Raw genomic sequence first — 23,999 nt, 5'->3', positions numbered from 1 at the left:
AATTCCAGAAGACTGGGACATGTTGGATGTTGATGAAGATGAAAAGCTAACTGGTGAAGAAGAATTTGAATTACTTGCTGGACCGCTTGGTTTAAATGACCGGCGCATTGTACCAGAACCAGTTCAGTTCCCTGACAGCGATCCACTGGGAGCATCAGTAGCAATGGTCACAGCCACCAACAGTATGGAAGAGACTCTGATGCAAATAGGTAAACTGAAATCCTGATTTGCATTGATTTTATAGCATCTACTATAATTTGTTTCTTAGATAGGTAAATAATAATAATAAAGTAAAAGTAAATAAGACTAATGGTTCAACATTATTTCACCCCAACAAGTCTGTTTAGCCAGTTGTTTTAACATTTTGAAGGTATAATGTGGTATTAAGTTTTGGCTGGGCTTGGTGGCTTATGCTCGTAATCCCAGCACTTTGGAAGGCCAAAGAAAGAAGGTCGCTTGAGGCCAGCAGTTCAAGACCAGGCTGGGCAACATGGTGAGACCCATTTCTATAAAAAAAATGAAGAAAAGTAGCTGGTGTGGTGGTGTGCACCTTTAGTCCCAGCTACTCAGGAGGCTGAGGCAGAAAAATTGTTTAATCCCAGGAGTTTGAGGTTATGGTGAGTGATGATTGAGCCACTGCGCTCCAGCCTGGGTGACAGAACCAGACCCTGTCTCAAGAGGAAAAAATAAATGTTTTGATTTTTTTTTTTGTCTTTCATGGTACCGAAGCAATAAAAAGATTTATAGAACTTGTTATTTTTAAAAAAACTTGGTGTTAAGGGAATCCTGTAACCAACTCAAAATTATTGTGCAGTCTTCTTTTTATTTGGGTGAGAGGGTGTGGTAAATTTTTGGTATAGGGAATACAAAATAAAGAATTGGGCAGTATTGGTAATTCAGTCCTTTATAAGTTCTCAAAGCACTTATAATCAGTAGATGTGATACATGGGCAAAATGAACAAAACAAAAAATACTTAATGGTAAATTAAGTATAAATACTCCTATGGTAAATACATTGTTAACATAGAAATATCTAAGTTAGAAATATCCAAGTTTAAACTTAGAAATATGTGAGTTTCTCCTAAGAAATTTTCTGTATAACCAAGTTCCAGATGAGCAAAAGACATTGGTTTGTTATGGAACCTCTGTAGAATAGGAAATGTTTTTAGTAGTTCAGATATATTTTTTTCTTACCTTGTTGAGAACAAAACAGAATTATGTTTTTCAGGTTGCCATGGCTCCGTAGAAAAGAGCTCCTCTGGGAGAATAACGTTAGGAGAGCAGGCAGCTGCCCTAGCAAACCCTCATGACCGTGTGGTGGCTTTAAGGAGAGTGACTGCTGCTGCTCAGGTTCTTCTGGCCAGAACCATGGTCATGAGAGCGCTGTCTCTTCTCTCAGTCAGGTAAGTGTTATTTTATGTCACATGATGCTAAGTTAACTTCTAGTGTACATTAGCTGGAAGTCTGGTGGTGTTTGGGAGGGTGAGATAGAATTTTAGAAGCTTGAATATGTACTGTTGAATGAAAGATGTTAGACGTAGTCATTGTTATTCACTCAATCGGTCATTCAGTTAATACTTGGCTCTTTTTAGGTAGAAAATAATGCCATTATCACAACTGAGTAAACTGCATACATTTTATTTTGTTGCTTGAAATGGGAAACTAAGGCTGTTGATCCCAATGGTGCTGGATCAAAAACTAAAGGTCAAAATATATTGACCGTCTGTGTAGCTAAGTCAGCCTGCAGATGCCATCATGGGGATCCTTGCCATGTTGATACTGTGGAGTGTAATGTAAAAAGGGGATGAGAACCAGAAATACCTAAAAGACAGCTGTTTAAGAAGTGATTAAGCAGGAGTATTTAATGGCAAATCTGTGAAGGCAGAAAGATCCTGAAAGAAAAACAAAATTTCCATAAGACTGTGTGCTATTGGCTCAAGGATAGGCAAATAGGATAGTACAGAAGACAGTTCAGAAACTGACCCACACATATAAATAAACACTTGATTTATGGTTTGATTTATGACAGTGGTTCACACTGTACAGCAATAGAGAAAGGCTGTTTTTTTCAGTAACTGAAGCAGGGTCTGATGGTTTATCCACATAGAAAAAAAAAGCCTTGGTCCCAACCTCAAACTATATAAAGCAAATAGTTATAAAGTGGCTATTAGATCTAAATATGAAAGAAAAATAAATCAATAAAGTTTATTGAAGGTAACATAGAAGAATTGCTTCTTCGTCTTGGGACAAGCAAAAATTCCTCAAGCAAGTCACAAAAGGAATCTGCCATAAAAGATTGATAAATTGGAATACAATAAAATAGAAAACCTCTGTTTAGCAAAAGTGATTTGAAAAGTAAGAAAGTAAAAAAGCAAGCCATAGAACAGGAGAATATATTAGTAATGCATCTAACCAACAGAATGTGTAAAGAATTCCTATAAATTAACAAGAAAAAGACAACCCAGAAGAAAGTGGACAAAACACATTAAGAAGTGTTTCACAAAAGAGGATCTCCAGATGGCCAATAAACATGAAAAGATGTTCAACCTCAATGAGTCTTCAGAGAAATGAAAATTAAAATCCAGTGTGATTGGGAGGCCAAGACGGGAGGAACCCTTGAGCCAGGAGTTTGAGACCAGCCTGGGAAACATAGTGAGACCCTGTCTCAAAAAAAAAAAAAAAACCTAAGACAAAAAACCCACCAATGAGATACCATTGCACACCCACAAGAATGGCAAACATTTAAAACACTAGAGAGAAAAAAGTGACTGAAACAGCTAAAACTCCCATACATTGTTAGTGAGAAAATGAATTGGTATAACCACTTTGGAAAACTGTTCGATAGTATCAACTAAAACTGAACAGGAACATACTCTGTGACCCAGAGATCCACTTCTGGGTATATATCCAACAGAAATACTTAAATGTGTGCCCCCTAAAGACCAATCATTCATGGTAGTACTATTCATAATAGCCCCATGTTGGAAACCGCCTGATTGTCATCTGTAGGGATAAATGAACTGTGGCAGATTTCATGTATATGTCAATGAAAACAAACTGCTTAATGCTACAAGGTTTGGATGAATCTTGCAAACATAATATTGAAGAAGCCAGACACAAAAGAGTACATACGTTAATTATTCAATTGATGTAAAGTTCAAAAACAGGCAAAACTAATTTGTAGCTTTAGAAGTCAGGATAGTGGTTACTTTTGAGAGCATCGTGACTGAGAAAAGCCCAAAGCAGTTTTCTGAGGTACTGGCAATGTTCTGTTTCTTGATCTGGAGGGCGGTGACATGGGTTTGTTCAGCTTATGAAAATTTATGCTTTGTGAACATTCCTGTTTTACTTTGACAGTTCAATTGTACTTCAAGTATATGCCAATACTTATTAAAAGGAGAGAACGTTTAGATGCCAGTTTCCAGCTTGATACCTTTGGCAACTCTTAGGACATATATGGCTAATGATAGTGCAGCTTACATTTTATTATGGTTGTTGATGCTGTGAATGTTATGTGGGACTGCAAATGGTCCCTTAAGAAATCCGTTTTCTTTATCCATCTGAGATGTTTTTCTTTACTGGCAGTGGTTCCAGTTGTAGCCTGGCTGCTGGTCTTGAGTCTCTGGGGCTAACAGATATCCGAACGCTAGTTCGATTAATGTGCTTGGCAGCAGCAGGGAGAGCTGGCCTCTCCACCAGCCCTTCTGCCATGGCTAGCACCTCAGAACGATCACGAGGTGGGCATAGCAAGGCTAACAAGCCTATCTCTTGCCTGGCCTATCTGAGCACAGCAGTGGGATGTCTGGCATCAAATGCTCCTAGTGCTGCCAAACTGCTTGTACAGTTGTGTACACAGGTAAGCTACTTTCAGTACTTTTCCCCGTTACATTGATTATTTCTAACTGATTCTTGAGCCTTTTGAAATGAAATATTTTTGTTCGAAAATTACATGTAAAAATTAAGCCTGTTTTTCCAATTGCTTCTTCAGAACTTGATTTCTGCTGCAACAGGTGTAAATCTAACCACAGTTGATGACTCAATTCAGCGAAAGTTTCTACCCAGCTTTCTCCGAGGAATTGCTGAAGAGAACAAGCTTGTGACCTCCCCAAACTTTGTTGTAACACAGGCCCTTGTGGCATTGCTAGCAGACAAAGGGGCCAAACTAAGACCTAACTATGATAAGTCAGAAGTTGAAAAGAAAGGTAGGTTTCATACTACTGAAACATACAGTCTTCTAATTGACTTGATTCTTATTTTTAAATAATGTTTTTACGTTGTTAGTATATGATAAATTATATGACGTGAGTTTCTTAAGTTTAGAACATAAAAGAAGTGCATAGATACTTTTTCACTGTGTATGGAAACAAAGATTAGAAAATGTACCATATTAGTTTAGTTATAGATTATGATTTGAGTTACCATAGATAATAATCCTGGTAGGTTTCTTTAATAAAATTTAGATAAAGGCAGTGTTTTCTCTTTGTTTTAAGATTATAACACTTTGAAGGGACTACTTATCAGTACTGCCTTTCTCTTCATCAGGACCATTTAGCCAAGAGATAACTGGCTTTTGTTTTTTGTTTCTTTTTGAGACAGAGTCTCACTCTGTCGCCCAAACTGGAGTGCAGTGGCACAATCTTGGCTCAGTACAACCTCCACCTCCTGGGCTCAAGTGATTCTCCTGCCTCAGCCTCCCAAGTAGCTGGGATTACAGGCACATGCCACCATGCCCGGCTAATTTTTCTATTTTTAGTAGAGACGGGGTTTCGCCATGTTGGCCAGGCTCATCTTGAACTCCTGGCCTTGTGTGATCCTCCCACCTCGACCTCCCAAAGTGCTCAGATTACAGGCATGAGCCACCACGCCCTGCCGATACTGGCTTTTGGATCTATCAGCCCAGTTCCTTGACTGGTTACAATCACACCATCACTTTTGAGCAACAAAAGCCAAACTGTTTTCTTAAAGGCATGCCGTCTCCATCCTGGTTTTAAAATTATTTCTGCTGCTTTCTTAGTCTACTGAGTCCTTGGAGCAAAGACTATTATTGATTGTTGTATAATAATTTTTTTTTATTTTTGAGATGGAGTCTTGCTGTGTCACCCAGGCTGGAGTGCAGTGGCGCAGTCTCGGTTCACCGCAACCTCCGTCTCCCAGGTTGAAGCAATTCTTCTGCCTCAGCCTCCCGAGTAGCTGGGATTACAGGCACGTGCCACCATACCATGGTGTGGCTAATTTTTTTTTTTTTTTTTTTGTATTTTCAGTAGAGATGGGGGTTTCACCATGTTGGCCAGGCTGGTCTCGAACTCCTGACCTCAGGTGATCCTCCCACCTTGGCCTCCCAAAGCACTGGGATTACAGGCGTGAGCCACCATGCCTGGCCTAAAATGTATATTTTTAATGAATCAGATTTCTTACAGAATTTGATGTGAGATAAATGCTTTATTTCTTGTGTGCATATTTTAGTGAAATAATTGCTTGCAAAAGTGCTAATTCTTAAAAGATATGGGTTAACCCATTTGCTTGTTCACCACCACCAAATCTCACCTGAGCATCATTTCATGTTTTGTTTAAGCAGGTTTAATTGCCCAATTGTATGCCCATCCTTCCTATGATCCTTCTGCTGTAGGCCCTCTGGAGTTGGCTAATGCCCTGGCAGCCTGCTGCCTCTCCTCCAGGCTGTCCTCACAGCATCGGCAATGGGCAGCTCAGCAACTCGTGCGCACTCTTGCTGCACACGACCGTGACAACCAAACTACTCTGCAGACACTTGCCGATATGGGAGGAGATCTTAGAAAATGCTCCTTTATCAAGTTGGAGGCTCATCAGAACAGAGTAAGTATTTTGAGTGGAAAGTGTGTTAATCACGTTACGTAAGATGAAATAGTCTCTTCTCTTCTCAAAGAGCTCAAAGTTTAGGTCTCTCTCTTTGTGTCACTCTCTTTCACACGTACACATACACATGCACACAATTACAAAGATGTTCCTGGCAGTTACCAACTCTACTTTCTCTGTATGCTGGTTTGATATAATAGTATACGAATTGGAGAATTGGATGGGGGATGAGAAGAAAACCAAAGGAATAGCTTCACAAAAGATGAAGACTTATGCATTTGATCCTCTGTATCCGTGGGTTCCGCATCCATTGATTCAACCAACTACCAATGGAAAATATTGGGGTAAAAAATAATGATCCAATAATAAAAAATAATACAAATGAAAAGTACAGTATAACTGTTTACATAGTATTTACATTCTGTTAGGTATTTAAAGTAATCATGAGATGATTTAAATTACATGGGAGGATATATATATGTTGTATGCAGATACTACCCCAATTTTATAAGGAATCTGTCTGCAAATTTGGGGCAGGGAATCATGGAACCAATCACCCACAGATACTGAAGGACAACATGCAAAAGGAAAAGAAATTGGCCTCACTATTTTAATCTAACCCACGGGGTCTCTGAGCTGTAACAAGAAATGAAGATTGAATTGTATTACTTAAACATTTTTTTTTTAACGGAGTCTCACCCAGACTGGAGTACAGTGGTGAGATCTCGGCTCACTGTAGTCCCCGCCTCCCAGGTTCAAGTGATTCTCCTGCCTCAGCCTCCCACGTAGCTGGAATTACAGATGTGCACCACCACAATCGGCTAATTTTTTGTATTTTTAGTGGAGACAGGGTTTTTCCATGTTGGCCAGGCTGGTCTCAAACTCCTGACCTCAGGTGATCCGCCTGCCTTGGCCTCCCACAGTGCTGGGATTACAGGTGTGAGCCACTGCACCTGGCCTACTTAAACAATTTTTAAAATTACTTTTTAGTCTGTGTTATTTATTTTATAGAACATAAAATGTTAAAGTACTTATTAAGTAAACATATTTAGTAAAGATTATAATAGGTCTCAGATAATTCAAATGCATTATTGCATAGTACCTTAAAGCTACACTTCAAATAAGTATAGCTTCAAATATATTTGCAAGCCATTTAGAAAAGAATGGAGGCTGGGTGTGGTGGCTCATGCCTGTAATCCCAGAATTTTGAGAGGCTGAGGTGGGCGGATCACTTGAGGCCAGGCATTCGAGACCAGCCTGGCCATCATGGCGAAACCTATCTCTACTAAAAATACAAAAATTATCCAGTTGTGGTGGCACGTGCCTGTAATTGGAGGCTGAGGCATGAAAATTGCTTAAACACGGGAGATGGAGGTTGCAGTGAGCTGAGATTGAGCCACTGCACTCCAGTCTGGGCAACAGAGCAAGACTTCATCTCAAGAAAAGAAAGGAATGGATGCTTTTCTTTTAATTTCATGGTAGATTTTTAAAAATTGGATACAACTTTTTCAAATAATAAAATCATTTGAATAGAAAATTATTAGACTACCTGTTTCAACTTTTCTAGGTAATGACATGTGTTTGGTGTAATAAAAAAGGTCTTTTGGCCACAAGTGGCAATGATGGCACCATCCGCGTATGGAATGTTACCAAGAAGCAATATTCACTGCAGCAGACCTGTGTGTTCAACAGATTGTGAGTGCTAACATCACGTGTATACCATTTAAAATAAGAGAATCCTAAACATGCCTCATCTTGGTTGTGTTAATGTAATCATATTGTCACTAAAATTTTTTGAAATTTTCTTTTAGATTAGTATTACTGTATTTTCTTTTTTTTTTTTTTTTTTTTGAGACGGAGTCTCGCTCTGCCAGGCTGGAGTGCAGTGGCGCGATCTCGGCTCACTGCAAGCTCCGCCTCCCGGGTTCACGCCATTCTCCTGCCTCAGCCTCCCGAGTAGCTGGGACTACAGGCGCCCGCTACCACGCCCGGCTAATTTTTTGTATTTTTAGTAGAGACGGGGTTTCACCGTGTTAGCCAGGATGGTCTTGATCTCCTGACCTCGTGATCCGCCCACCTCGGCCTCCCAAAGTGCTGGGATTACAGGCGTGAGCCACCGCGCCCGGCCAGTATTACTGTATTTTCAATGTGTATTTTTAACTTTCCAGGATAACAATTCAGAAAACATAATTTTAAATCATCTGTATCTGGACTTAGAATTAAATCAAGATCTACTAGTAAATAAATGTTCAACTATGTAAAACAGTAGGCTAATTTGCCATAGGTCTTTAAGAGTTGTTTAGGAATTAGAGTAATTATATTGCTTCTGTATCAGAATGTAGCATTTTCAACAGTTTTTTTTTTTTTTTTTGAGACTGAGTCTCGCTCTGCTGCCTAGGCTAGAGTGCAGTGGTGCAATCTCAGCTCACCACAACCTCTGCCTCCCGGGTTCAAGTGATTCTGCTGCCTTCTCTTCCCAAGAAGCTGGGACTACAGGTGCCTGCCACCATGCCCGGCTAATTTTTGTATTATTAGTAGAGACAGGGTTTCACTATGTTGGCCAGGCTGGTCTCGAACTCCTGACCTTGTGATCTGCCCGCCCCAGCCTCCCAAATGCTGGGATTACAGATGTGAGCCACTACGCCTGGCCGCATTTTTAATAATTTTATAGCCAGCTGTAGCTATTTCTTTTCTGAAGTCTTCCCAAGAGTTTAGGCAAATAAGAATCAATGTCTTCTGAATAATAACCATCTGTACAACGCATACAGAATTTGAATGTCTTTATTGACAAGTTGTATACTACATTAAATGAGGAAAAGTCTAATATCACTCTTTTATAATTCATTTTTCACATGGTGACAAACATTAATGAATGTGTAACTGTTAAATACTGCTAGCCAAGGTTTTGAAACAGAAGAATCAGTTATACACTCTAGTCTATATGAAACCCTTATTTTAAGGTTTGGGATTTAATTTACTTTTGAATGATGGGGATTAGAACTGCATATCTGTCTGTTATATTCTAGGGAAGGGGATGCTGAGGAAAGCCTGGGATCACCCAGTGATCCAAGTTTCTCACCAGTTTCCTGGAGTATCAGTGGCAAATATCTAGCAGGCGCTTTGGAAAAGATGGTGAATATCTGGCAAGTTAATGGTAAGAGTCATGTAAACACTAGTAAACTGCTGAAAGTAGTTTTTTAAAGCCTTCTTCTTAGTCTTCTGAGTCCAAACAGTGGTTTCTCTTCACCTTGAAATTCACAAGCCTTCCAACAACTCTGAAATTTCAATCTATGCACTGTGTGCTTCAAATTAGAGAGGAAGTGCTCATTTATTGACTTTTCTTTCTGGGACTTTCAACTAACCTAGTAGTTATAAACTTAAATTTTTTTTCGTGTACCACTAAGTATTCAGAGTAGGGTTTGGGGAGATGTAGTTGTCACTGAATTTTAAGCTATGTATTCTTTTGAATTGCTTGAAATATTTCTATTATGTTTATTTTGCAGGTATAAATTCTTGTCAGTTTTTATTATACCTCTCTGGAAAGTAAAAATAATTATTGTAATATTGAGCTTATTAGTATTTTCATTTGTTTTTACATATTTGAGGAATAGGTGTTCTGTGTCACATACTTGAGGAATAACTGTTCTGTGTGACATTTGAGGAATAGCTAGCCTTAACTGCAGGTAAGTTTCTTATGCTAATTTGGTTATCAGTAATTGTTGAGAAAGGACTTAAGTGCTTGACATTTGTACATTTGTACATTCGTACATTCAGTGTTTTTCTTTACACTCTCTTCTATAACGCTACCATTTTGCCCTATTAATAGTTACAGACAGCCAGGCGTGGTGACATATGCCTGGAACCTCAGGGACTCAGGAAGCTGAGGCTCAAGGATTGCTTGGGCCTGGGAGTTTGAGGCTGCAGTGAGCCATGATCATGCCACTGTACTCACTCCAACCTGGGCAACAGAGCAAGACCCTCTTTCAAAAAAAAAAAAAAGGTTACAGAAAAACATTAATTTTATTTATTTATTTATTTATTTATTTATTTATTTATTTATTTATTTTGAGATGGAGTCTTGCTCTGTCATTCAGGCTGGAGTACAGTGGCGTGATCTCGGCTCACTGCAGCCTCCATCTCCCAGGTAGCTGGGACTACAGGCGCGTGCCACCATGCCTGGCCAATTTTTTGTGTAGTTTTAGTAGAGAAGAGGTTTCACCATGTTGACTAGGCTGGTCTCGAATTCCTGACCTCAGGTGATCCGCCCGTCTCGGCCTCCCAAAGTGCTAGGATTACAGGCATGAGCCACTGTGCCCGGCTGAAAAACTTTAATTTTATGATCATATATAGTATTATAAATGAAGGATCCTGCCTTCATGGTCTTATTCATTAGTAGGCTATTATGAAATTCGGAACTGCTTTGAGTGTGTATTAGAATTAAGTAGTATTTGTTTCTGTTCCTTTTTTTCTTTTTAAGAATTAAGTAAAAACTAGTTAACATTTTTTCCCTCTTTAGGAGGAAAAGGATTAGTAGATATTCAGCCTCATTGGGTATCTGCTCTGGCTTGGCCAGAAGAGGGTCCGGCTACAGCCTGGTCAGGAGAGTCTCCAGAACTGTTGTTGGTGGGACGGATGGATGGATCTCTGGGACTGATTGAAGTTGTTGATGTGTCTACCATGCACCGTCGAGAATTGGAGCATTGCTATCGAAAGGATGGTAAATGACTGCACTTACGTCTAGCTGACGGAGTCTCCAACTTCCTTTCTAGACTTAGCTTTTTGGCATTTGCTTTTAAAAATACCAAGTGAATATTATCTTGGCTTTGTTTTCAGAATTTTCCAGTCATGTTTTAATTTTAATTAGTTACTGAATTGAAAGATATTTATCTCCTAGCCCCCACCACACATCTCTGTCAAAATGAGATTTAATAGTATTATAACATTAGTAATTCATCTTTTGTGTGGCTTAATATTTATAGCAGATTCCAAGTCTCCTTTGAAAGTTAGGACTGTCCAAGAGAAAAAAAGGTCATAATCATTGGTAGAGATGAAATTGTTTTTGTGTGTGTGGTTTTTTTTGTTTTGTTTTGTTTTGAGAAGGAGTCTCGCTCTGTCACCAGGCTGGAGTGCAGTGGCACGATCTCGGCTCACTGCAACCTCTGACTCCCTGGTTCAAGCTATTCTCCTGCCTCAGCCTCCCAAGTAGCTGGGATTACAGGCACTCGCCACTACGCCCAGCTAATTTTTGTATTTTTAGTAGAGACAGGGTTTCACCCTGTTGGCCAGGATGGTCTCGATCTCCTCACCTTGTGATCCGCCCACCTCGGCCTCCCAAAGTCCTGGGATTACAGGCGTGAGCCACCGTGCCTGGCCGAGATGAAATTGTCTTTTAAAAAATGAGTAAAATTGAAGTAATGGAGGAAGGGGAAGTGGGGAATTCCTGATCTGACAAGAGAGATTAGGAAGTCTGCTTTCTTCTTACTGTGGTGTTCCTTTGAACGTGAATGCATCTCACTAGATTTTGTTGGTTGTCTGGGGGAAGTGGGGTAATTCAAAGTCATAGTGCTTGCTTACATGGTATTCCATTAACAGAAGAGGTTTGTTTTGTTTGTTTAAGAATAGGTAATACTTTCATAGGGTTCAAAAATTCAAGTTTTAAAAAGCATACAGTGAAAAGTCTTTCTCCTGTCTACTCAGTTCCCACACTCCCATTCTACCCTCACAGATACTGTTTTTACTTCTTTTGTAGTCTTTCAGTGTTACATATACTTGAAGAAACAAGTAGAAATATAGATTGTGAGAACAGAACATTTTGATAGAATATGGAAACATACTGAATAGGGAATATTAAATAAGCAAAAAAAGAGATGTAATTTTCTTTCTATGACTTGGGTTCTTTCACTTCTCAGTTTCATGGTAGATTTTGGTCCAAAAGGGAAGAACCTATGGTGACTTACAGTCAGCAAAGGAATTTAATTTTTGTCTCTATTTTTCAACAACCACCTGAAAAAGAATGAAAGATTATAAATTAGGTAGTCCTTGTCACAGATAAGCGACACTTTAAAAAAGTATGTTACATGGAATCCTCAGTGTACGCCTACATTTTGTCTAAATGCATTAAAGAGCTATTTGGAAATTTACTTGCAATGGTTGCATTATCATTATTTGTTTCAAAGTCTCTGTCTTTTAAGTCAGACAATGACAAATAACTATCTTTTCCTTACTCTTTTGTTTTGATCATGTTAGTGTCTGTTACTTGCATTGCATGGTTCAGTGAAGACAGACCATTTGCAGTGGGATATTTTGATGGAAAACTGTTACTGGGAACAAAGGAACCACTTGAGAAAGGAGGCATTGTTCTAATTGATGCACATAAGGTAAATGCATCTTTAAAAAACGTAATTTTATGGGATACAAATATAATTTTGTTACATGCATAGATTACACAGTGGCGAAGTCAGATATTTTAGGATATCCATCACCCAAATGACATACACTGTACCCATCAAGTAATCTCTCATAATCCATCCTCCTCCCAGCCCTCACCTTCCAAGTCTCCCTTGTCTATCATTCCACACTCTAGGAACGTGTGTACACGTGAGTTCCCTTTTCACCACTTTCTTGCCAACATCTGTTGTTTTTTGTCTTTTTAATAATAACCACTTAAAAGTGAAAAAAATGTAATATTTGCCTTTCTGTGACTGACTTATTTAACTTAAGATAATGGGCTCCAGTTCCAACCATGTTGCTTAAAATACCTGATTTCATTCTTCTTATGGCTGCGTAGTATTCCATTGTTTATATATACCATGTTTTCATTATCCAGTCATCCATTGATGGACACTTAGGTTGATTCCATATCTTTGCTATTGTGAATGGTGTTGTGATAAATGTATGAGTGCAGGCATCTTTTTGAGAAAATGATTTATTTTCCTTTGGGTAGATACTCAGTAGTGGGATTGCTGGATCAAATGGTAGTTCTGGTTTTTGTTCATTGAGAAATCCCCATACTGTTTTCTATAGAGTTTGTACTAATTTACATTCCCACCAACAGTGTTTAAGAGTTCCCTTTTCACCACTTTCTTGCCGACATCTGTTGTTTTTTGTCTTTTTAATAATAACCATCCTGACTGGGGTGAGATGATATCTCATTGTGTTTTTTTTTTTTTTAATGTAAATTTTTATTTTTTTAGACAGAGTCTAGCTTTTTCGCCCAGGCTGGAGTGCAGGGGTGCGATCTTGGCTCACTGCAATTTCCAACCCCCAGGTTCAAGCAATTCTTCTGCCTCAGTCTCCTGAGTAGCTGGGATTACAGGCACTCACCACCAAACTGGCTAATTTTTATATTTTTAGTAGAGACAGGGTTTCACCATGTTGGTCAGGCTGGTCTCGAACTCCTGACCTCAAGTGATCTGCCTGCCTCAGCCTCCCAAAGTGCTGGGATTACAGGCGTGAGCCAACGCACATGGCTCATTGTGGTTTGAATTTGCTTTTCTCTGATGATTAGTGACGTTGAGCATTTTTTCATATGCCTATTGGCTATTTGTATATATTCTGGTAAAAGCATCTTTACCAGATAGTTGCTTTTTCTTGTTTTGTTTTGTTTTTGTTTTTGTTTGTTTGTTTTTTCCTGAGATGGAGTCATGCTCTGTCACCCAACCTGGAGTACAGTGGCACGATCTCAGCTCACTGCAACCTCCGCTTCCCGGGTTCAAGCAATTTTCCTGCCTCAGCCTCCTGAGTAGCTGGGATTACAGGCGCCCGCCACCACTCCCGGCTAATTTTTTTTTTTTTATTTTTACTAGAGACGGGGTTTCACCATGCTGGCCAGGCTGGTCTCGAATTCCTGACTTCATGATCCGCCCACCTCGGCCTCCCAAAGTGTTTGGATTACGGGCGTGAGCCACGGTGCCCAGCCTTCTTGGTTTTTTTTTTTTTTTTTAGCCTCTACTATTGCTTGATACTAGTTTCTTTTAAAATTTTTTTACATCAGTCACTTATGACTTAATGTTCTGTTGTTGCACAGAATCTTTGGACCATGGATATACATGGATAAGTCTATGTAAAAATAAATAAGCCATGAAAGAGTAAAGCTAAAACAGTGAATTATGAACACCCTGGTAATACCTCCTGTTCAAATGCTCCCCGTAATGTCAGAAATTCCGTTCATGAAGAATGGTTTTTTTACCTTAAACAGAGGTTGCCAGTTCAGATATTTACAGGACCATCTAGGCAAGTAGCATAAATGCATGAAACCAGGAGTTAGAAGATGTAGAAGAGGATTGAAAAATAAAAATAAAATCAGAAGAGCACAGTGATCACAGCCATATAAACACAAAACATATCCCAGATTATCATAAGTGTTTGCTATTGGGATGTAAGGGGTGCATTTTTTTTAAGTCTCTTCTTTTTTATACTGTAATGATTACTAGTCAATAAGGATAACTCTTAATAAATACAAATGCTAATGAGAGATAACATATCCCTTTTGAGTCAGAATTTCATAATTCATTTATCCTACTAACATTTGTTGAGCTTTGACTGCAGCAAATATATATAACACAGACTACATTAAAGGGTAAGTTGGTCTAGTGATTGGGAATGATACGGCAGTATCTGATTTGCATAAAATAATTGATTTCAAAATAAATGAGTTATAGAAATATAGATGCTAAGAAATATAAGTTATGTATTACTGAATTTAAAGTATTTGTGAAGGAAACATTACTCCGATTTTTTTTCTCTTCCTTCCATTTTAAGGATACTCTTATTAGCATGAAGTGGGACCCTACAGGTCATATTCTTATGACATGTGCCAAAGAAGACAGTGTGAAACTCTGGGGCTCTATTTCGGGATGCTGGCGCTGTCTACATTCACTCTGCCATCCATCTATTGTAAATGGCATTGCTTGGTGCCGCCTTCCAGGGAAAGGATCCAAGTTGCAGTTACTGATGGCTACGTATGTTGTCAATTTGCATCTATACGTCTTAGTTTTTATATTGGTATAGACTGTTATTTGCGTTAAGTGTGGCTTCTCAGTAGTCTTAAAGAGTTTATTGCCAGTTACTATTCTTATAATGTGTAACATTATAAGATTATCTCAGAGAAAAGAAAGAGTAGTAGTTGTCCAGTGTGAAACTTGGTATGTCATCTCCTTATCTCTGGGTGTGATGTTGTTAGAATATTGGCCTCGGTTGTATTTCTTGTAAAAGATTGTATGTACTACAAATAAGTTTAAAAAATAATGCAGTGGTTCTATCAGATCTTAATTGATTGCAATTCGGAAATATTTTTACTTAATGCATATTGACATGTTCTGGTTTTATGTGATCAATTTTTTTAAGTGGCTGTCAGAGTGGCTTAGTATGTGTTTGGCGCATTCCTCAAGATACTACACAGACCAATGTGACTAGTGCAGAAGGATGGTGGGACCAGGAATCAAATTGCCAGGTAACATTCTGGTGTTTTTGAAGACTTTATCTGAAACTATGGAAAGTATATGACATCAAAGTCATTCTCCCTTGGTTACTAAAAAAGTCATTACTATATCCCAAAGGGCAAGATCCATTGGGAAATATAAGTAATTGTCATCCTGAATTAGCTTAATTTTTTATAAATCAGAGATACCATAATTGCTTGGTAAAATGAGATATTCTATACATATTAAGTGGTGACTGTTACTGTGATAGTGGATATAATTGATACTACAGATAGACGAGTCGTAAGTTGTTAGTACATTAAAATAGAAACTCCATGGGAGCACATCCATCCAAAGAATCTCCAACTGATGCCAGAATCCTTGCTATGAAGAATGATTTATTTATATTAAACAGAAGTTACAAATGTATATATTTATAGAGAGCCCTCTAGGCGAGTAACATAAATTCATAAAGCTAGGGTTAGAAGGTTTGGAGAGGGTAAAAAGCAAAAACAGAAAAAAAAACAAAGAAGCTTACATGCTTTATATAAAGGCACACAGCTGATTGTCAGTTTCCAGAATTAAGAGCCTGTTGTTACCAGATTGTTTTATTTTTTCTATAGATGCTAAGAATCCAATGTTTAAGTAAAATCTCCCAATATTAAACATTGGCACCTAACTTAAAATTGTTTAAAACACTGAGTGGCCAGTCAGATCGCATCTCTGAGCTACCAGTTTGTACATTCTGTTGCCTTCCTTTTGCTCATGATACCCTTGGAAGAAATACACTTTACATCATCTTTGGGTAGTGAATACATATAGTATTATGTTGTCATAACTAAAAGGAAGAAGGAGCTTAAGGACGAGGAGAAAGGGTGAAGAGGGAGGGAAGGAGTAGCCAACTCACTAATAGGAGAATATCACAGCAGTGGAGGTGGGAGTACTACAGATAGGTCTGGTTTACTCTTTGTGCTGGAGGGCAGCCCTATAGACAGGCCTTACCTATGTCACTTCTAAAGCTTGCAGAACAAATGTGTGACAGACAGAACCATCAGCCAACAAAAAGAGGAATCTATTTATATAGAGTCAGCATGTGCAGTTCACAAATGTTAGGGGATAAAAATGAAAATTACATGAAGTGAAAATTTAAAAATCAAAACACTGGTTAAACAGTAGTCAGTATTTTCCTGTCTTTGAGGGATAATTAGAACTTTGAGATGTTATTTCTGTAGTTTGAAGAGTAGAAAACTAGTTTAGAAATATATTTTTTAAAAAAGATGAAAGCTTCAACAAAGGGAATCAGATTGATATTTTATTACTGATTCAGTCAAGCTTACTATCCTTTATGAGAGAAATTATCTCTCCCCCTTGCTAATTTTATTCTGAAATATAAAATTTCCAAGAGTGAATGATAAATCTTGAACTTATATAATTTATCTTTATTTTAATGCATGTTAAAAATAATGAATTTCAGGATGGATATAGGAAATCATCAGGAGCCAAGTGTGTTTATCAGCTGCGGGGACACATCACTCCTGTTCGGACTGTTGCCTTTAGTTCTGATGGGTTGGCCCTGGTGTCTGGTGGACTAGGTGGGCTCATGAACATTTGGTCTTTAAGGGTAAGAGCATAGATTTTATTTTTATGTTAAGGAATATTTTGACACTAACTTAAACACATATGATAAAAATTAACCAATTAATGATAAAAATTAACCAATTGTAGAAACATTTTATAGAGTAATCTCTTGAATACTGAGGAAACTTCTTTCAGAATCCTCTGCCCTTACATTTTTCTTACTGATGATAAGTGTTTTTAAAATCAGCTGTGTCCTAGAAAATTTTGTAGTAGGTATGTGATTGGATGTTGCTGAATTTAGCTAAAATGTAGACTTTAGAATATGTTTTTGTCAATGTGAAATAGAAATTTAAATGTAAATTATACCTACAGTTCAGTGGTGTGTATTGGTAAATATATCTCATTTTAGGATGGCTCTGTCTTGCAAACTGTTGTGATAGGCTCTGGAGCTATTCAGACCACAGTATGGATTCCAGAAGTTGGAGTAGCTGCTTGCTCAAATAGATCAAAGGTAATATTATAGTTATATCAAATGATAGGGTGTAAGCTTGTAAAGAACTTTAGAAATCATAGTCTAACCACCCCACTTTATGGAGGAGAAACCTGATGTCCAGAGGGATTACTACTTGTCCAAAACAGTGCAACTATTTAGTAGCAGAAGGAGAATTAGAACCTAAGTCTCCTGATTTATAGTCTAGTGTTTTTTCTACTACACCCCATACTTTGGTGACAGTGCTTAGATAGTGAACAATTTCATTTCCATTGGAAGTGATAAAGTAGATTTTGACTTTCTGCCATGATTTTTGACAGTAGCACTAAACTATCTCAAGGCCAGGTGCAGTGGCTCATGCCTGTAATCCCAGCACTTTGGGGAGGCTGAGGTGGGCAGATTGCTCGAGGTCAGGAGTTCAAGACCAGCCTGGCCAACATGGTGAAACCCCATCTCTACTAAAAATACAAAAATTAGCCAGGCGTGGTGGCACATGCCTATAGTCTCAGCTACTTGGAAGGCTGAGGCGGGAGAATTGCTTGAACCCAGGAGGCAGAGGTTGCAGTGAGCCGAGACTGCGCCATTGTACTCCAACCTGGGTGACAGAGTGAGAGCCCATCCCAAAGGAAAAAAAAAACTATCTCAAACAATTTTTCCCTGAAAAGAAGAAGCATTGCAAAGACATTTAACTAAGTATACAAAATATATCTTGGCTTTCAAATTTAATATTCTAGTAAAACTGCTGGTCCCCTGCTGTGAAGTAATTCTATGATATAACATTATTCCCTACAGTATTATTTTTCATACCCTTAGAGATTAGAGCCAATGTGCTGATTTGATTTACATTTTATATGGTTAAATGATGTTAAAATAAGCTGTAAACTTCATGAAAGGTTCTACTGAAAGTAAAATGTAGAATCAGACCCTAGGCAGTAGTGGCCTGTGTAGAATAAGCCATAGAGCCAGAGTTAAAGCAGTGCTACCTCTTTTGCAGCTATCCTTGTAGTCATGTCAGACATGACTTTTGAAATATACTAGATGCCTTATTCTGTAGGTTCTGAAGAAATAGTTAATTATTGACATTATTTCCTTAAAAAGTACCAGCTAATCAGAGGTAGTTCACAAATTTTATTATTTCTCATTATTTTTTACTTAGACAAAATTTAGGATATTTTGAAGTTCCATAGGCATTAAAAGTATAGCCTTTTTGGATATAAAATATCCAAAAAGCAAAGATGTCCCAGTTACTAGAAGGAATTTCACAGATTAAATGGTGATAGCATTATTTTTTATTTAAACAAATTTATTATGTGGCATGATTTATTTTCAACCAGGATGTTTTGGTCGTGAATTGTACGGCAGAATGGGCAGCTGCCAATCATGTTTTGGCAACCTGTAGGACAGCATTGAAACAGCAGGGTGTTCTGGGATTGAACATGGCTCCCTGCATGAGAGCATTTCTGGAGCGGCTCCCCATGATGCTTCAGGAGCAGTATGCCTATGAAAAGGTAACTCATTACACTCACTCCTAGAGATACACAGATACCTGGTGCTTTGGAATGTGATTATAGCCTTGAACTTATCCCTTAAAAGCATGAGGTCTGAGGATAATAAGTGGGGCTATTTGGGCAGAATCAAATGAAGGTGAGTCATGCCTAAAAGAGTTGTTCAGCAACCCTAAGTCTATTCTTGCTTTATTTTCACCAGAGTAAAATAAAGAAACAAACACCAAGTTTGTATTACTGCTTTTCAGATTATTTATTCACTCCAAAGCTTCTTAAAATACCTATGCAGCAGAATATCTTCCCTTTTCTGACCCACACATATATCTATTTTTATATGGCTTGGCCATTCCAAAAGTTGAGGGATAGGGATGGATGCGGGTATCAGACTGAACATCGTCTCCACTTATTAGATAAATCTTTGTGGAAAATTTAGTGGAAGAGCTATGTTGAATTGAGTAGGGTCAATTCAATACTGGAATGAGGAATTGCAGCATTTGAACTTGTCCAGAGAGTGATCCTAAAGTAGCCTGTCTTCCAGCTTTTTGCTTTTCCTTTGATGGCTACCAGGATTCTCTTATAAAGGAGGAAAGTGAGAAGAGCAGATCTCTGTGTTTAAATAGTTACCTGCTTTTTTTTCCAATCAAGAAAAACCATGATGAAAATGTAGTATATGCAGTGTGATAGCTTAGATTGGATCCTGGAGCAGAAAAGGAGTATTAATGGGAAAACTGAGGAAAACCAAATAAAGTTCTGTGGTTTAGTTAGTATTGTACCAATGTTAGTTTGTTAGTTTTGATAAATGTGCCAGGGTTGTATAAGATGTTAACATTAGATAAAGTTGGGCGAAGGGTATACAGAAATCCTCGGTACTATCTGTACAACTCACTCTAAATCTAAAATTATTTCTTAGCAAAAAGCTTAAACAGTAAACTTGAAAAATATGATTCCAGACTTTCAGACTATGGTAGGTTAATTTAGAATATTTGGCACAAACTCTTTGACATATTATATCCTTGTATTTTGTTTTAGCCTCATGTGGTTTGTGGTGACCAACTTGTTCACAGCCCCTATATGCAATGCTTGGCTTCCCTTGCTGTGGGACTTCATCTGGATCAGCTGTTGTGTAACCCTCCAGTGCCACCACACCACCAGAACTGTCTCCCTGACCCTGCATCCTGGAATCCAAATGAATGGGCCTGGTTAGAATGTTTCTCAACCACTATAAAAGCTGCCGAAGCCCTGACCAATGGAGCCCAGTTTCCAGAATCTTTTACCGTTCCAGATCTAGAACCTGTTCCAGAGGATGAACTTGTATTTCTAATGGTAAATGTACTGTGAGCTGCTATTATTTGCAGCTGAGATTTTATCATGGGTATTGGGCATGTAGCAGACCCCTAATAAGTCTTTGCTGGTATGCATGGCTAGAAGGATACCCTTAAGAGAAATGGGAAATATTTTTCTTTCAAATAGTCACTTTCAATCTGATGGCAGGCCTCCATAGTGACAGGAATTGATAATGTAAGCACTGTTGAACTCTTGTAAACCTGCCAGCTCTCAATGACATAGTCCCATATTTTCTCATTTTCTTTTGTCCATAGGTACTTTGTTAGTGCTTTAGTTGTATATATCTTAGCATCTTTTCCTGATCATCTTGTGGGTTATATGCCACATATAGATTCTAATTTATTTGGCATTTCAATCATGTCTTTAATTAGCATCAAATAAAATATAGAAGAGCATTCTAATTGTCATTTCATTCGGATTGTATTTGAGAGTGTCTACTGTAGAAACTGTGACAGATAAAATACCTGTTTAGACTACAGGACAGCACATGATCTAACAACCTCTTTGTTTACTTAAGATTTATGTATACAAACATTTGGATAAACATTGATACAATATGAAACAGACAAATATAAATTAAGTAAAATTATGTAACTGTAGCTATGCATCACTTAATGATGGGGATATGTTCTGAGAAATGCGTTGTTAGGCAATCTTGACACTGGGAATATCATAGAGTGTATAGTACTTACACAAACCTAGATGATACAGCCTACTTAAACAACAAGACTATACGGTATAGTCTGATTACTCCTAGGCTACAAACCTGTACAGAATATGACTGTATTCAATGCTCTAGGCATTTGTAACAGTGATAAGTGTTTGTGTATGTAAACATAGAAGGTATAATAAAAATAAGGTTTTATAATCTTAAGAGACCATCTTCACACATGCAGTTTGTTGTTGACTGAAATGTCACGTGGCACAAAAGTATAGAATATTTTAATCAGAAAATGTCCTTCTAAGCCCATTTGGCCCAACTCTGTAATTTTGTAGATGAGGAAGCTGAAGCCCAGAAAGATGAAGTGATTTGCCCACAGCTACACAAAGAGTTTACAGGGGTGTAGGGTCCTCCACATGACCTTGTACCTGTGGGTGTTCAGAAAACACATGGCTAGCTTTGAATCACCAATGCTGTAGTGATAGTGATAGTGAAAGTGTTTATAATAAAGGGAAATACTGACAGTGCATAAAATCAAGTTTGACATAATTATAAAACTGCTCTTAATTTATCATAATATTACCATGTTCTTTTTTGGAAATAAGACTTAATGATTAGAAGAGGACTTTGTGGTTAAGAGCAGGTGCATCTTGCCTAAGCAGAATTGATCATTATGTACCCCCTGTTTTTCAGGATAACAGTAAATGGATTAACGGCATGGATGAACAAATTATGTCTTGGGCAACTTCCAGACCTGAGGTCAGTAAAGATGAAGATAACTGTATGATGGTTCTCAGTCAATGTTTTGATTCTAAATGCTTGTGTGTTTGTGCCCTGGTGTCTCCCATACAGGCTGGCACACACTTGGTACGTAGTACATGGCTGTTTGAGTGAATGGATGACTCTAATTTTGAGATGATTGTGGTTTTCTAGGACTGGCACCTGGGAGGTAAATGTGATGTCTACTTATGGGGTGCTGGTAGGCATGGACAGCTGGCAGAAGCTGGAAGAAATGTAATGGTACCTGCAGCAGCTCCCTCATTCTCACAGGCCCAACAGGTAACTAACAGGATAAAAAATAGAAAAGAAACATGGGAACTGAAAATTCTAATTCTTTTGCTTGTCTTATTGTGGGATAAAGCTTGTCCATTTCATAATCTATTATGAGGAATCATTAAAGAAAGTCATGATATATAGCTTTCAAATAAAAACTTGCTGTGGTTTTTATCAGACTTAAGAAGTTAACAAATTTCTAAATTTTTCTTTCAAGTTTAATGAACTAACATCATGATGTGTTAGGCCTGCCCAGTATGTATTTCTAGCAGTTTAGATACTCCTAATTAGTGATTTTCTCTTTGGGGCTAAAAACTTCCTAGGATCTTTAGCCAGATTTTATCGACCACTCCCCTTTTCTAATAATCCTGGTACGATATAGCGCCAAACCCTTCTCGAGGCCTCTGCTTTCTCTTTTGCTCTTCTTTACCTCAGCTAGTCCGGATTGCATGACTCATTCTTATGTACGAGTTTCTGCTTCTTTCTAGCCCAGTCTTTAATGTTTCCCCATCACCCCTTCCTTTTTCTTTCATCCATTTTGTTGTTCTAAACTATTTTAAATGGATGAATCTCATACATCTCTTGGTTAAATAAGCAGTTTTATAGTCATCAAGGAGTTACGGGACTGCATAGTTATATCAACTCTTCCCTTTCAGTAAAAGGATAAAACAATTATAAAAGCATTCTTTGTATACGTGGAATCATTTCAAGTGCTTGCATGTTAAAGCAATATAATAAAGAATAAAATATTTAATTCTGTGTTTTTATACTAGGTCATTTGTGGTCAGAATTGTACCTTTGTCATCCAGGCCAATGGCACAGTGTTGGCTTGTGGGGAAGGAAGTTATGGCAGATTAGGACAAGGAAATTCAGATGACCTTCATGTGCTGACAGTTATTTCAGCCTTACAAGGTAAAATTGTCCTTAATAAAAAGATGGTTAGAACCTAAGGCCTAATGTAGGTTTGGTCATACAAACCTTTGCCCTTCTCAAACCTTTGCTAGATAAAATCATATCAGGTTTTCACTTACATTTAAATCCTTGTTTAGGCATGTGTGCAGCCTTAATTTCCATATTTTAAGCTATATTGCAGGTTACTTATAGCAATGCTAGAATTCAGTGAAATATAAATAACACTTTTTGAGACCCACTGAAGATTGTAAACAAATGCTTAAAAATTGCAAAAGTGTAAGTAGGCAGATGTTAATAGCAGTAGCAATCATGCATGTGTTTCATTAAAATTAAAAATCAGTTTATATGGAAATCTGCAAATGTGCTAAAGACTTTAAAGGACATCTTCATCAGAGTTCTTTGTGAATTGGAGAGAGAACACCTTTGGAGAAACCACTGTACAAGCCCCCGGCTTGCTCATTAACTGAACTCATAATGACTCTGAAGCCTACAAAGAGAGCACCGACGGTTTTTTTAGGTAAAAGCATACAAGTAACTATGAGTTCAAAACAAGTTCCTAGAAGCTCAGGTTCTTTTCATTGTGATCTGAGTGTGAAGAGCACAGCAGTAAAGATGAGAATGTGTGCTGGGTTCCTATGGGTTCTACTGGTCCTTGGCTCTGGGACATTGCACAAGCTTCGAGACCTCTTTGTGACTCAGTTTTCCCACTTGTAAAAATGGGATGTTAGTATCTGTTTCATGGGTGCTATGTGAAAGTAGAAAATGAGATAATCCATGTAAAGCATTTATAGGAGTGGCTAGAGCATAGCCAGTCATTAATGACTGTAACTATTGCTGTCATCATCGTTTTCCTTGTCATCACCATTATTTTAGGTGACTATTCGCAGTTTTGCTAGGTTATGGCTACAAATTCAATTTCAAACTAAAGAAATTGGGCCGGTTACTGTGGCTCATGCCTGTAAACCCAGCTCTTTGGGAGGCCGAGGTGGGCGGATCACTTGAGGTCAGGAGTTCATGACCAGCCTGGCCAGCATGGTAAAACCCTGTCTCTGTTAAAAATACAAAAATTAGCCAGATATGGTGGCACATGCCTGTAATCCCAGCTACTCAGGAGGCTGAGGCAAGAGAATCACTTGAACCGGGGAGGTGGAGGTTGCAGTGAGCCGAGATCACACCACTGCACTCCAGCCTGGATGACAGAGTGA

The 23,999-nt window shown here is 38.2% G+C and overlaps 1 protein-coding gene across 1 annotated transcript in view; it reads left to right on the top strand.

Annotated features, from left to right (window-relative positions):
- HERC1 (HECT and RLD domain containing E3 ubiquitin protein ligase family member 1) overlaps nucleotides 1-23,999 on the top strand; it is a 230,944-nt gene that overhangs the window by 179,240 nt on the left and 27,705 nt on the right. Inside the window, exons 47-64 of the mRNA XM_034938907.3 lie at nucleotides 9-209; nucleotides 1,229-1,403; nucleotides 3,586-3,856; nucleotides 3,989-4,202; nucleotides 5,627-5,832; nucleotides 7,400-7,527; nucleotides 8,859-8,986; nucleotides 10,349-10,549; nucleotides 12,079-12,209; nucleotides 14,593-14,792; nucleotides 15,178-15,283; nucleotides 16,726-16,872; nucleotides 17,239-17,340; nucleotides 18,654-18,827; nucleotides 19,854-20,147; nucleotides 21,523-21,588; nucleotides 21,763-21,888; nucleotides 22,656-22,794. Coding sequence (XP_034794798.2) covers nucleotides 9-209; nucleotides 1,229-1,403; nucleotides 3,586-3,856; nucleotides 3,989-4,202; nucleotides 5,627-5,832; nucleotides 7,400-7,527; nucleotides 8,859-8,986; nucleotides 10,349-10,549; nucleotides 12,079-12,209; nucleotides 14,593-14,792; nucleotides 15,178-15,283; nucleotides 16,726-16,872; nucleotides 17,239-17,340; nucleotides 18,654-18,827; nucleotides 19,854-20,147; nucleotides 21,523-21,588; nucleotides 21,763-21,888; nucleotides 22,656-22,794 — 3,009 coding nt within the window. The remainder of the gene's footprint in view (nucleotides 1-8; nucleotides 210-1,228; nucleotides 1,404-3,585; nucleotides 3,857-3,988; nucleotides 4,203-5,626; nucleotides 5,833-7,399; nucleotides 7,528-8,858; nucleotides 8,987-10,348; nucleotides 10,550-12,078; nucleotides 12,210-14,592; nucleotides 14,793-15,177; nucleotides 15,284-16,725; nucleotides 16,873-17,238; nucleotides 17,341-18,653; nucleotides 18,828-19,853; nucleotides 20,148-21,522; nucleotides 21,589-21,762; nucleotides 21,889-22,655; nucleotides 22,795-23,999) is intronic.

The sequence above is a fragment of the Pan paniscus genome, chromosome 16 (assembly GCF_029289425.2).
Source record: "Pan paniscus chromosome 16, NHGRI_mPanPan1-v2.0_pri, whole genome shotgun sequence".
Taxonomy (NCBI): domain Eukaryota; kingdom Metazoa; phylum Chordata; class Mammalia; order Primates; family Hominidae; genus Pan; species Pan paniscus.
The sequence above is the reverse complement of the archived record's forward strand: the minus strand, read 5'-3'. Positions and strand labels throughout refer to the sequence as shown.